A 10,978-nucleotide genomic window follows, 5' to 3' on the forward strand; every position below is an offset into this window, starting at 1 on the left:
AAAATGCAGTTTAAAACAATGTGAGTGGGGGATTTTTTCTTGGTTTTGATCAAATTTTTACATATTTTAGTTTTGTTTTTTTACAATTTTATAATAATGTCATGGCAGTCGTTTTAGTTGCAGTAGTCAGAATAATAAAAGTGAAATTAAATTAAATTGGATAAATTACAATAGCAATCATGTCAAGAGTTCAAATGATTGAATACATTTTCATTCTTATCATTCAGTTACACAAATTCCAGAACAGCAGCGCAACTGACAACTTCATGGAACAAATATTAGAAACTGGTGTTGTAAATGTAGGTCAGCACTACTGCCGTTTAGTTTGATGCCAGTGGGACTGTCTCCGTGTTTGTGTGTGTGCATGTAAGTGGAAACCAGCCCGGTTGGCAGCATTGTCACGTGGTCTCCCATAGCAACCGCCCAGTGTCACCGCTTCCACACCAGCAGAAGTACGGCAGCGACTCCGGTCGGGGATCAGATGAGAATTTGGTGCGCCGTCTCAACTCTGCCGGGTTGCGTTGCCTTCCCGTCGGCCGAGCACAGGCCGCGGGGAGCCTGCGAGCTGGAAAATTTGACGGATCTGAAAGAGACGGACAGCCAACGAGCACCATGAGTCACTTCAATCCGGGGTATGTGCTATTTGATTTGCTTCTCTATGTTTGGGAGTCACAAGTAGTTATTTTAGTGATGACTACACTACACATCCACTTTTTTTCTTTTTTAAGTGGCTTGGGCTAGGCTCCGATACAAGAAGTTTCTGCTCATTTTTAACCTGATGCAAAAATGTGTGTCCCGGGATTATGTCGCATTTGTTTTCTTTTTTCCCCCCGCAGGCTTATTTCAGCCTACAACAGCCTGACAGACAAACACCTCACCGGCTATTTCAGCAGTACTCGCATCAGGAGACACCTGCAGAGAGCCGGACTGGTACGTCACGAGATCGCTTCCTACATTTGCAGAGAAGTAATGTCTGATCGTGTGGAAGTCTTCGTTTACATCACCACAACTTTTTTCCCCGAGTATAGTGGCACCTTAACTTAAGAGCGCGCAAAGCTGCCATCCGTCCGCCATTACAGATCGTTGCAAATTTAAATTTCACTGACAAATTGAGTAAGATTCTATTCTGCACCCACCTGTCGAAAAATGTGTGAATTTCTGGAGGGCGCAATTTATAACTATTTTGTTGTTGCACATGTTTATTTTGGCGTAATTCTAATGTCAGCCACTAGGTGGCGACACGCTGACGTTTTCCACTGTCAATTTGAAAGAAGAGCGAAAACAGGAAGGAATTGTTTGTTTGTTTGTTTCGAGATCAGCCCCGTTTTTTTTTTTGCTTAAGGTGACAGAATTTCAAATTTTCTTCAATCCTGCTTTTTACGCCAACAGAAAGCAACACGGGTTCATTGAATCCGAAGACCGTCATTGTTGGTGTACATCGTGAAATAATGTTTGTTAGTTTGGAAACAGTTTTAGTTCAGCTGGGAGAGTTTTATTGTCCTTAGATCACCAGGAGTGGGCACATCGTCCCAGATAAGGAATACAAACACAAGCTACTTAAGAGAGCCGAGCAAAAACATGTCCGAGAGTGCCTGGCTCAGGCCATTTTCCTCAAGGTGCTGGAGATGGAGGTGGGTGGGCAGTGAGAGAGTTGGAACACGTTGTTCCAGACACAAAAACAATGTCAGCATCTGGCGGCATAATGAGTCATGCTAATTGGCTCCCCTTATCCGCACAGCGTCTCCATCAGACGGAGATCAAAAGAAAACTGGAGGAGTTTGCCCGGAGGGAGCGAGTGCACAAGATGAAGGTGAGTCATTTGCATGTGAATGGACGCTTCGTGTCTCCGCGTTGACTTAATTTGGAGCGTGTACAGTGAACACCCGGGGAATACGTTGCAGACCCATTCACAACGGGAGAAAATCTGAGGTATCGAGAGTCAGCATTTGGAAAATATTTGACTCCTCCCACATGTTTTTAAACGCCTCCAAGTCTCAAAAAGTGTACTGTATTAATTGTGATCAAACCACAAAAACATGGCGCGACTGTCAAGGAAGTAGCAGATTGCTACAAAGCGAGGAGGCTGGCAACGGCGGCATACAACACGGACAACTGCAATATAGCAGAGGCTGACCATCATAGGGTTAAAAACTAGATGGAAAATAATTGACAAATATAATTTATTTTTTTGTCTTTCCAACAATTGGGACGTATCCGGCGTGATAAAATGAGGTTCACTGTACGAGCATGACATACCGCACACCACTGTGGTTTTGAAGGTGGCACGCACAAGGCGATTTGAAGACGATGTCCGACTGATGTCGCCACGCCCGCCCGTGGGTGCGAAGGCTGTCCGAAAACAGCACTCAGGACCCGTGGGCGGTCATTTCGGATCCTCAGAATCTGTGAGTCCAAAAGAGATTGGAAAGAGGTGGATACTGCACTCTGTATTTTGACTAAGATTTTCACGAGTCTTATTTTGACACAAAAACTTCTACATAAGTCCAGAGTGCAAGTACTACTACCACCTTTGACTAAGTAAGATCGAATAATAAGTGGGCGGTCCTATGCGTGTGCGCAGCCATGTTCCTCTCGACCCAACACGGCTCCAGGAAAGATGCAGCGGCCCGCGCGCTTGAAACCAATCCACGGCAGCAATAACAAATGCGGCTCCCCTCGCAGGGTCAACGAGGCTTTCGGTGACAAGCACCCGCCGTTCAGATGCACCGTGAGAGCAAAACAAACACTCGCATGACTGCTTTGATGTAATAATCGCACCAAAGTAAAACAACAAAAAGAAACATGATTTTGGAGAGTAGTATGCTGGAACAAATTTCCTCTCATCAACCAATCAGAGGACAGAAAAATGAAGATGTCATGTGAGGACAAATCTCAAATCTGATTGGTCAAGCCACAGGAAGTAGGCCAACGTGATATGGCCGACTTTGTACTGAATATTCACCATGCGGCCTTTCTTCTCTCCTAGACGGACAGAGAGTCCAGGAAGCACGAGTCCATCCCATGGGACCCCCCGCCCGGCATCTCACCTTACTACCTGCCGGTGATCAACAACTTTGCCACGCCGCTCCCTCCTGCCACCAAGAAGAAAGTCAGGGGGCCCGGCTGCACTCCGGGCGGCACTCCCGGTCTCGGGGGCCGCAGACGATTGCGCCCCGCCGCTACCATCGGCGCGGTCGACGCCAATGAGGTCTAAGTTGTCTCTGGCGAGAGAAAATGAATTGTGTGGTATGAAAGTTAAAAAAAATCTGGAATCTGGAAGTAGGCAATTGTTTTTTTCACGGCACCGCAAGTTTCGGTGTAGATACAGTAAGAAAGCGTCATGTCAGTGTGTCGTTTGACTGCAGGAGCAGTCCCTTTTGAGGACTTCTGTGCCGACGAGCAAAGCGCGAGTCACCATGGTGTATTTCGGTAAATCTGTGCACCTCTCCCATGACGCGGAGGACCTGAGGGACGAGGTCCAAGTCTTTCAGCAACACTGCGGAGGCGAGAACCTCTGCGTGTATAAGGGCAAGCTCCGTGAAGGAGGTCAGTGGTGGCGAGAAACAAAAGTGCTCAACTGTACTTTACTTGTAGGATTTACTTTTTTGTTTGCACCATATTTTGAAAAACTGATGTGTGTACTTTATACTCCTCGATTTGTCAGAATAGTCTTGTTCCGGTTTTCAACAATCATGGAAATACGAAATGGCTATTTTTTTTTTAAAGATGGAAATAGAGGTAGATCCAAATGTGGTTGAGAGATGAGGTGAAAATTGTCCCTTTCATTTGAAAAAACATAAGTAGACATCAGGGAATAAATGCTCCATAACACGCTTTATTTTCAGGTATCGGGTACTGAAGGCTGCTAATACCTGCCACCGATACTTAAGGGAGGAAAAAAAAAATTAGTAAGCGTTCCACACCAGTCGTTGGTGCTACTTTGCGCCTGCTCAAAACGTCGTCAGAATGAAAAACATCCTTTCGTTTACAATGATTTGTTATTGTCAAAAGTAGCAGTGCTTCAGAAAAATAACAGGGATTTTGATTAATTTTTATGTGTGACGTTAAAGGCTTTAAATGCGAATGTGTGGAAAATGATGGATTGAGTGTACATGTGAACCAACGATTGTTGCGGGGGGAGCGCTGGAAATGCCAAAATTAGACCGACCATGTTAAAAAAAAAAAGTTAATCCCTACAACACCCACACAGGCATAAAATTTAATTAATTGTCAACGTAATCACCAAAATGTTTAACCAGACCATATAATTTCACCGCGATAGCTTAATGCTAACATATAATGAGAAACACCATTGATGGGCTAACAGAAACGTCCATGTTGGAGTCATTAAAAATCTTCACAAAAACACTATCATTGAAACTGCTTAAACGATGTTCATTCATTCATCTTCCCATCCCAGCCGTCTCCGGGCAGTAGGCGGGGGACACCCTGAATCGGTTGCCAACCAATCGCAGGGCACACAGAGACGAACAACCATCCACGCTCACACTCACAGCTAGGGACAATTTAGAGTGTTCAATCAGCCTGCCACGCATGTTTTTGTAATGTGGGAGGAAACCAGAGCACCCGGAGAAAACCCACGCAGGCCCGGGGAGAACATGCAAACTCCACACAGGGAGGCCGGAGCTGGAATCGAACCCGGTACCTCTGCACTGTGAAGCCGACGTGCTAACCACTGGACTACCGGGCCGCCCGGCTTAAACGATGTGTCACAGTCAAATGTTCACGCAGAACGCCACGTCATTTCCCGCTTGACCTTTCTGCCCGCCGTTCTCACCTCAGAGACGTTCCAGTTCGTGTCGAGGCGACATCGAGGTTTCCCCTTTAGCTTGACCTTCTTCCTGAACGGCCTGCAAGCGGAGCGCCTCAGCTCCTGTTGCGAGTTCAAGCACAGGCGAGGCCCCCGACTGGGCGGCAGGCACGGACACTTTGGCTTCAGCGCCGTCGAGCGGGCATCGCCCTGCTACAAGTGAGGGAAGGCGCGCTTCGTCGTTTGCTTTCTTTTTTTTGTTCAAGCTTTTAAATGACATTTGATGGCGCAAGTTTATTCCGTTATATTTTTTTTGTTTTTTTTTAATTGCATTTCCCGATTAGGGTTTGAAATAAGTCAAATTTATTTCCCAAAATTAAAGAAACATTGAAACATGCTGCAAAGTTAAAGAAACAAATATTGTAGGAGTTTATGCTTCATTTTTTCACATGAAATTGACACATTTTGATTTTGATTGTAGTTTGTTAACATCAATTTAAAATTTCTCATTTTTCATACATTTTCCCCTGTAGGATTGTAACGATTATATACAGTATATATTAAAAAAATAAAATAAAATAAATAAAAAAGGGGGACATATTTTAATCAAACATTGTTTTTCACTGTAGTTTATTTATTCAAATTTTAAATTTTTATTTACATTGTATTAGAAATACTTGTAGTTTTTATGAATCAAGGGTTCGGTTTAACAAGAGGTGGAATTTTTTTCCGGTAACATGGCTAGAGTTTAAACAACACAAATTGATGTTGTGCAAGCTTTTTAAGGTCAAAAAATAATAATAAAATAAAAATAGCTCAAAAACGTGATGTGCTTTTTTGAGATCAGCATCAAAAAATATTTCTCTGAAAAAAGCAATCCCCAAATTCAAATTTGCTGTTGACCAATGCAATTGCCCCTCGTGGGACGATATATCGATAACAAAAGACATCAACGCAATTTCTCGCATGTTTTAGGTGCATCATCGCAATGGGGCTGGACAGGAAACCTGCTCCTCCACCCAAGAAAGTCCAAGATGCCGGAGGAAGACTCGAGGAGGCCGGGAGCACAGCCCACTCAGGACCCGTGAGCACCTCGCCGCAACAAGACGACAAAAACGGAGACGGTACGATGATGATAATGAAAATGAAGAAGCACACGCGTTATGTCCCGGAAGGACCGAAAGCTAATCATCTCGCCGTGCAGATTATGACGAAGACTTTGAAGGAGATGACAACGTCGCCGTCGAGGGATTCAACGAAAAGAAAGCTTCACCTGCGAGCGGAGGAACTGACGCGCAGGCTCAAGACAAAACTTCATTGGACTCTGAAGGCGACCACGAAGAAGAGGATGACACGAGGCCTCGTTCGGGTTCCGTCTCCAGCGAGGAGAGCCAAGCGGAGGTCGTCGAAGACTCCGCAGAGGACGAGGAAGAAGCAGAAGAAGCCAAGGAAATCCTTCAAGAGGAAATCGTGGAGGAGGAAGACCACGTGAACCCAGAAGAAGCCGCGGTTGCCGTGTCGAGCACAAATGTGGACGTCTCCGCCGCTAGTGGGAAAGAACAGAGCCGGGAGAAAACAGAGGGCCCCGAGGCAGAAGAAGAGAGCAAGTCGGAGGAGCTGGAGAGGGGTAAGTAAATGGAAGCAACGTATTCCTCAATCTAAAATGAGATATCATTAAATGAGATGGTGAAGGATAATTGGAAAAAAATCCTCAATGTCATTTATTGGTTTGGTGGTGTGAATTTTTTTTTTGTCATTTGCATGACTGCACTGCATGAAGTCAGCGGAAAAAAAAATGTTTCGTCTCTGATTGATTTTAGTATTTGTAGTTGATTGTTTTAGTTGAAGCCGTTTCAACGTCTTTTCTTTTTCTTTGGTGTTTTGGAAGGAAAATGTCTTCTTTGTGCCCAATCCTGATTTCACGTCTGTGCGCGTACTTTTGCACGCTTTTGATACTCTGATTCTGTTTGCACCTCGCCCAATTAAAGATCTTCGATGTTGAGTGTTTGTGTGTGATTTTATGCTTCCTCGCTGGGTCTCTTTCTTTTCAAAACCTCCATGAATGTCCCCTAAGTGGCTGACGTTGTCGCATTTGCTGTGTACTTTGGTCTTCCCCAAGCCAAATCTGTGCAGGAAAAGCTCGCCGAAGCCATCCCGAAGGAGTCGCAGTGTAGATTTGAGCCAGAGCTGAGCGAGACCAATACCGAAGAGGAGACGCTGCCATCGGCAGACCAAGGCCAGGAGCTAAAAAAAGATGGTATGAAACTTTAATTCCTCGCTTTTGGGATCCTTGTTGGGTAGGGAAAAAACTAAAACAACCTGTTTGTGTGCATTTTCAGAAGCTGTTCTGATGGAATCTCAAGTCGCCGAAGCGTCTGAGCCGAAAGAAGAACCCCATGAGAACTCTGACGATGTTAAAGATGAGATGGGAACGGAACAGGAGGCAGTGAAGGAAGCCAAAGATGGAGGCGATTCCGAGGAGAAAATGGAGGAAGGCGACGGGACTTTTGAGTCTCCTGACGATGCTTCGGCTATCTCCGTCGAAAAGAAAATTGCAGGTGCTGACTCAGAGGTAAAGCCAACCGGAGAGACAACAGAGACGCAGGCAGAGGAGACTGCCGGAGGATCGGAATTCGAAGCAACGCCGGAGGCAACGGTTTCTAAAGAAGACAACGTCAAGGACGAGGGCGTCAGAGTGCAAGAGGACCAAGAAGCATCGGTTGATATTGAGGCCACGAGCGAAGGACGAGACGATCCCGCGGTCAAAAGTGAGGAACGCGGTCGCAAAGAGGAAGAAGAAACAAAGCCGCGTGAGGCAAACGAGGAAAGTGAACGGGACAGAAGTCAAACTGAGGAATGCCCAAATATAGAAAACACTCCAGCGGATCCAAAAGACGAGACACAAACCAACCAAGGCGAAGCGGTGGCAACCCTCGATCGAGATGAGCCCGATGAATCGGAAAAAACTGAGACAGAAAACGAGAGCGCGGAGGGCAAAAAAGTCAATGAAGAAAAGGCCAGTGAAGTTCAGGAAACAAACGCGGGCGATGGAGAAATTGCGATCGGGAAAGACGAGAAGGAAACCGAAGAAAGTACAGATGGGACGGGCAAAGACGATGTCGTGATTACTGCTCAAAGGGAGGAAGGTGAAGAAATTGAAAAAGCCATCGTGGAGGCACGTCAAGCTGAAGAAAGTAAAGACGTACCCGATAAGGACGAAGAAGAGAACATCGTTTGCGCTGAGGCCCAAGAAAGTGAAGAAATCAAACAAGCAACTACAGTTAACGACGACGAAAGTAAAGTGACGGGAAAAGTTGAGAATGAAGCCGAAGAAATTGAAGTTTCTCAAGATGACAAAGAGAAAATTGTTACTTCCGAGGTCCAGGAAGGAGAAGAACTGGACAAAGCAACCGTTTATAACGAAGAAGAAAATGAAGCAGCAACAGAAGACGAAAACAAAGTTGAAGAAAGAAAAAATGCGATGGACAATGACGAAGAACAGAAAACAGTTGACGCTCAGATCGAGGAAGGTGAAGAATTCAGCAAATTGACCACCGACGATAAAAAAGAAAAAGCTCCGGCAGAGAAAGACGATGCGGGTAAAGACGCGAGCGAATTGACGGTGCGTTCCGACGACGGCGAAGAAATCAAAAAGGCAACCCCGGACGACGCCGAGGAAAGTCACCTTGTGACGGGTCCGGACGACGACAAAGATATTATTCCTGCCGAGACGGAGACAGGTGGCCAAATCGACAAATCCAGCGTTGCTAACACGGAGCAAAGTAAACGGGAAGATCCGAACAAAGCAAAAGAAGGCACAAATGCAACCGTTAACCCTGAACGGGAGAAGGTTGTCAACTCCGACACGGAGCAACGACGAGAATCAACGAAGGATGCCCAGGAAGCGGAGAAAACGTCAGAAGAGCAAAGCGAGGACCAAAGAATTGCTACGATGGGGAATGTTGGTGTCTTTCGAGAAGCAAATATGACGAGCGCGACGGGAGAGACGACGGCGGACAAAGTTCGGATCATGGAAAAAGGTCAACGGAGTCAAGTGGACGCTGAAAACAGGGAAACGTCCACTCAAGAAGAAGGTAGCTCTCACCAGGACAAACGTGGGGACAATTTATCGGAGCAAAGTGAAAAAGGACGAGAGCCTGATGAAGAGTCGGCGGAACGCAAACGTTTGGACGTCAAGTCGGAAAAAAACGAAGATGTCCGTCGGGTAGAAGGCGGTGCCGAGATAGAGCGGGATAAAAACGACTCCGAAACCGGAGCACCGAGAATTGACGCAATCCAGGAGCTCGACTCCGATGATTCAAAAAGAAACAGACAAGACGACGAGGTCGTTAAAGAAACTCCAAAAAACAAGGCCGGTCCGTCATCCGTAGTCGGCGCGGCGGTTGAAACATTCCCCAAAGAGAAAACGTCTTCCAAACCTCCGAGCCAAAATGAGCTGCCGGGGGCTGAGGCTGGGACAGAGGAAGCCGGTAAAGCCTCGGAGGAAGGAGCAAGCGCCCTCTTCCAAACCCGAAAACAGTCAAATTCTCAATCGGTCAACCAGCTCCCGCATGGGGAACGTCCAGAGGCGCTAGCAAGAGCAAGTAGCACGGAGCTCGTCACCAACTGGTTAACCACACATCAAGCGTCTAAGTTCTTTGAAACTTTTGTTGAACCTCTGGAAGACCTCAGGGAATCCGACGCGGGTGGCGGCAAGGAGACCAGACAATCCTCCGAGCTTCTGAAAATTGTTGAGACATCCCATGAGAAGGTTGCAGCCAAGGCAGCGGAAGTGAGTCACACCAAAGGTGAAGCTCAGTCGTACCCGGAGCGAAATCCCACAAAAGACGACTGGGAGGTGTCCGATGACGACGTGGAGGATGACGTGAAAGCGCTCCGACTAAACACCAAGAATGAAACGAAGCTCAAAGCCAAAGACCAGCGTAAAGGATCTCTTGCGAAAGACGCGGCTGAATCAACAGACGGGATGCCGGGAATCAAAAATGAGACTGCGGAGCAAATCGTTGAAAAGGCGCCCCGCTCGGATGTCGAGCCCACGGCAACCGAAGGCGTGAATGGATCTCCCGAAAACGTAACGCATCTTGCGCACGAGAAAGTCAAAGGGCCGACATCTCCGGATGACAAAGAAGAGCTAACCGCGCGTAGCCTTTTTCAAACGTCCAGTTCAGACGTCGGAAGTCACGTGGATGTCGAGGACAAAGCGTCCGTCACCCGGAGAACGCGGCTGACGGACGATATCGTCAGTCAAGACCGTTTGAGCGTGTGGTCATTGAACAAAATGCCTCTGGGTCCAAGTTCTTATCCTTTATTGGCATCGTCCAGACCCGAGAGTGGACATTAGCCAGCATGTTGGTCTGCAGTTTTCGACTGGAAACATTTCCCGGCAGGGGTGTTATTTAATCAAGTGGCTACTTTGTGCGAGCTTGCAAACTTTGATTCACATATGGCCATGATCCGTATCGCATAGGTAGACTTTTTTTCCAAAAATATTTAAGGCCATGATTGCCAAGTGGTTCTTAGGAATCACTGCGTATATTATCAGTGGTTCTCAAAACCCCGGGGGAAATATTTTGGTAACTGTTCAACAAATAAATGATTCCCTTAGCATTTCAAGGTGCACTTTATTATAAGTGTGGTGCTCAAGACCACAATATCTGGCACCATGACTTGCTCGAGACCAGAACTCACCGAAACCACGGCCTGACCAAATATTTTTGAAAGTAGAAACCAAATCGAGACCAACACCGAGACAATTATGACAAAACCAAGACAATAATAACATCGACAAGAACAACAACAACAAAAAAACAGAACAAGGTTGAAAAATTAACCAGCATTGTCGCTTGAATTTACTTTACATTGTTTGAGTGCTTCTAGTCATGATCACGTTAAAGAAGTCTTTTCTCAAACAGGCTTGGTTCACAATCGAATGAAATGGTCTCTTACCTGCAAGCGGATCCTCCTGCTCGCATTCAACCCTCCCAAAATTAATAATTGACAGCGGCCGGTCTCCCAGTACTTCGCTGCTTGGGCGACGTTCCCCCAATTAAACATGAATTTCACGTTCCTCTGAAGAGTACGGCTTGACGAGCGCTAATGTTACGTCATTGTTTGTCATTAAAATGATGAAAAGGGTTTCCTAAATAGATTATTTATTTGTCTTACTCACCTCCAGTGTGGATTTTC

The 10,978-nt window shown here is 46.2% G+C and overlaps 1 protein-coding gene across 2 annotated transcripts; it reads left to right on the top strand.

Moving 5' to 3' along the window:
• The first annotated feature begins 385 nt into the window (after positions 1–385).
• Positions 386–10,925, top strand: erich3 (glutamate-rich 3). Of its 2 annotated transcripts, XM_052072990.1 has the most exons (13): positions 386–632; positions 837–930; positions 1,506–1,631; positions 1,739–1,810; positions 2,280–2,405; positions 2,582–2,728; positions 2,987–3,208; positions 3,366–3,546; positions 4,804–4,990; positions 5,747–5,895; positions 5,976–6,398; positions 6,891–7,028; positions 7,111–10,925. In XM_052072990.1, exons 1-13 carry the CDS (start codon positions 613–615, stop codon positions 10,131–10,133), a joined length of 4,908 nt encoding a protein of 1,635 aa, XP_051928950.1. In that variant the 5' UTR covers positions 386–612; the 3' UTR covers positions 10,134–10,925. The 2 variants fall into 2 exon arrangements, with proteins under 2 accessions (XP_051928950.1, XP_051928949.1); XM_052072989.1 differs by lacking the exons at positions 2,280–2,405; positions 2,582–2,728 and having other exon boundaries at positions 465–632.
• The last annotated feature ends 53 nt before the right edge of the window (positions 10,926–10,978 follow it).

This window comes from Hippocampus zosterae, chromosome 8 (genome assembly GCF_025434085.1).
Source record: "Hippocampus zosterae strain Florida chromosome 8, ASM2543408v3, whole genome shotgun sequence".
NCBI classification, from domain to species: Eukaryota; Metazoa; Chordata; class Actinopteri; order Syngnathiformes; family Syngnathidae; genus Hippocampus; species Hippocampus zosterae.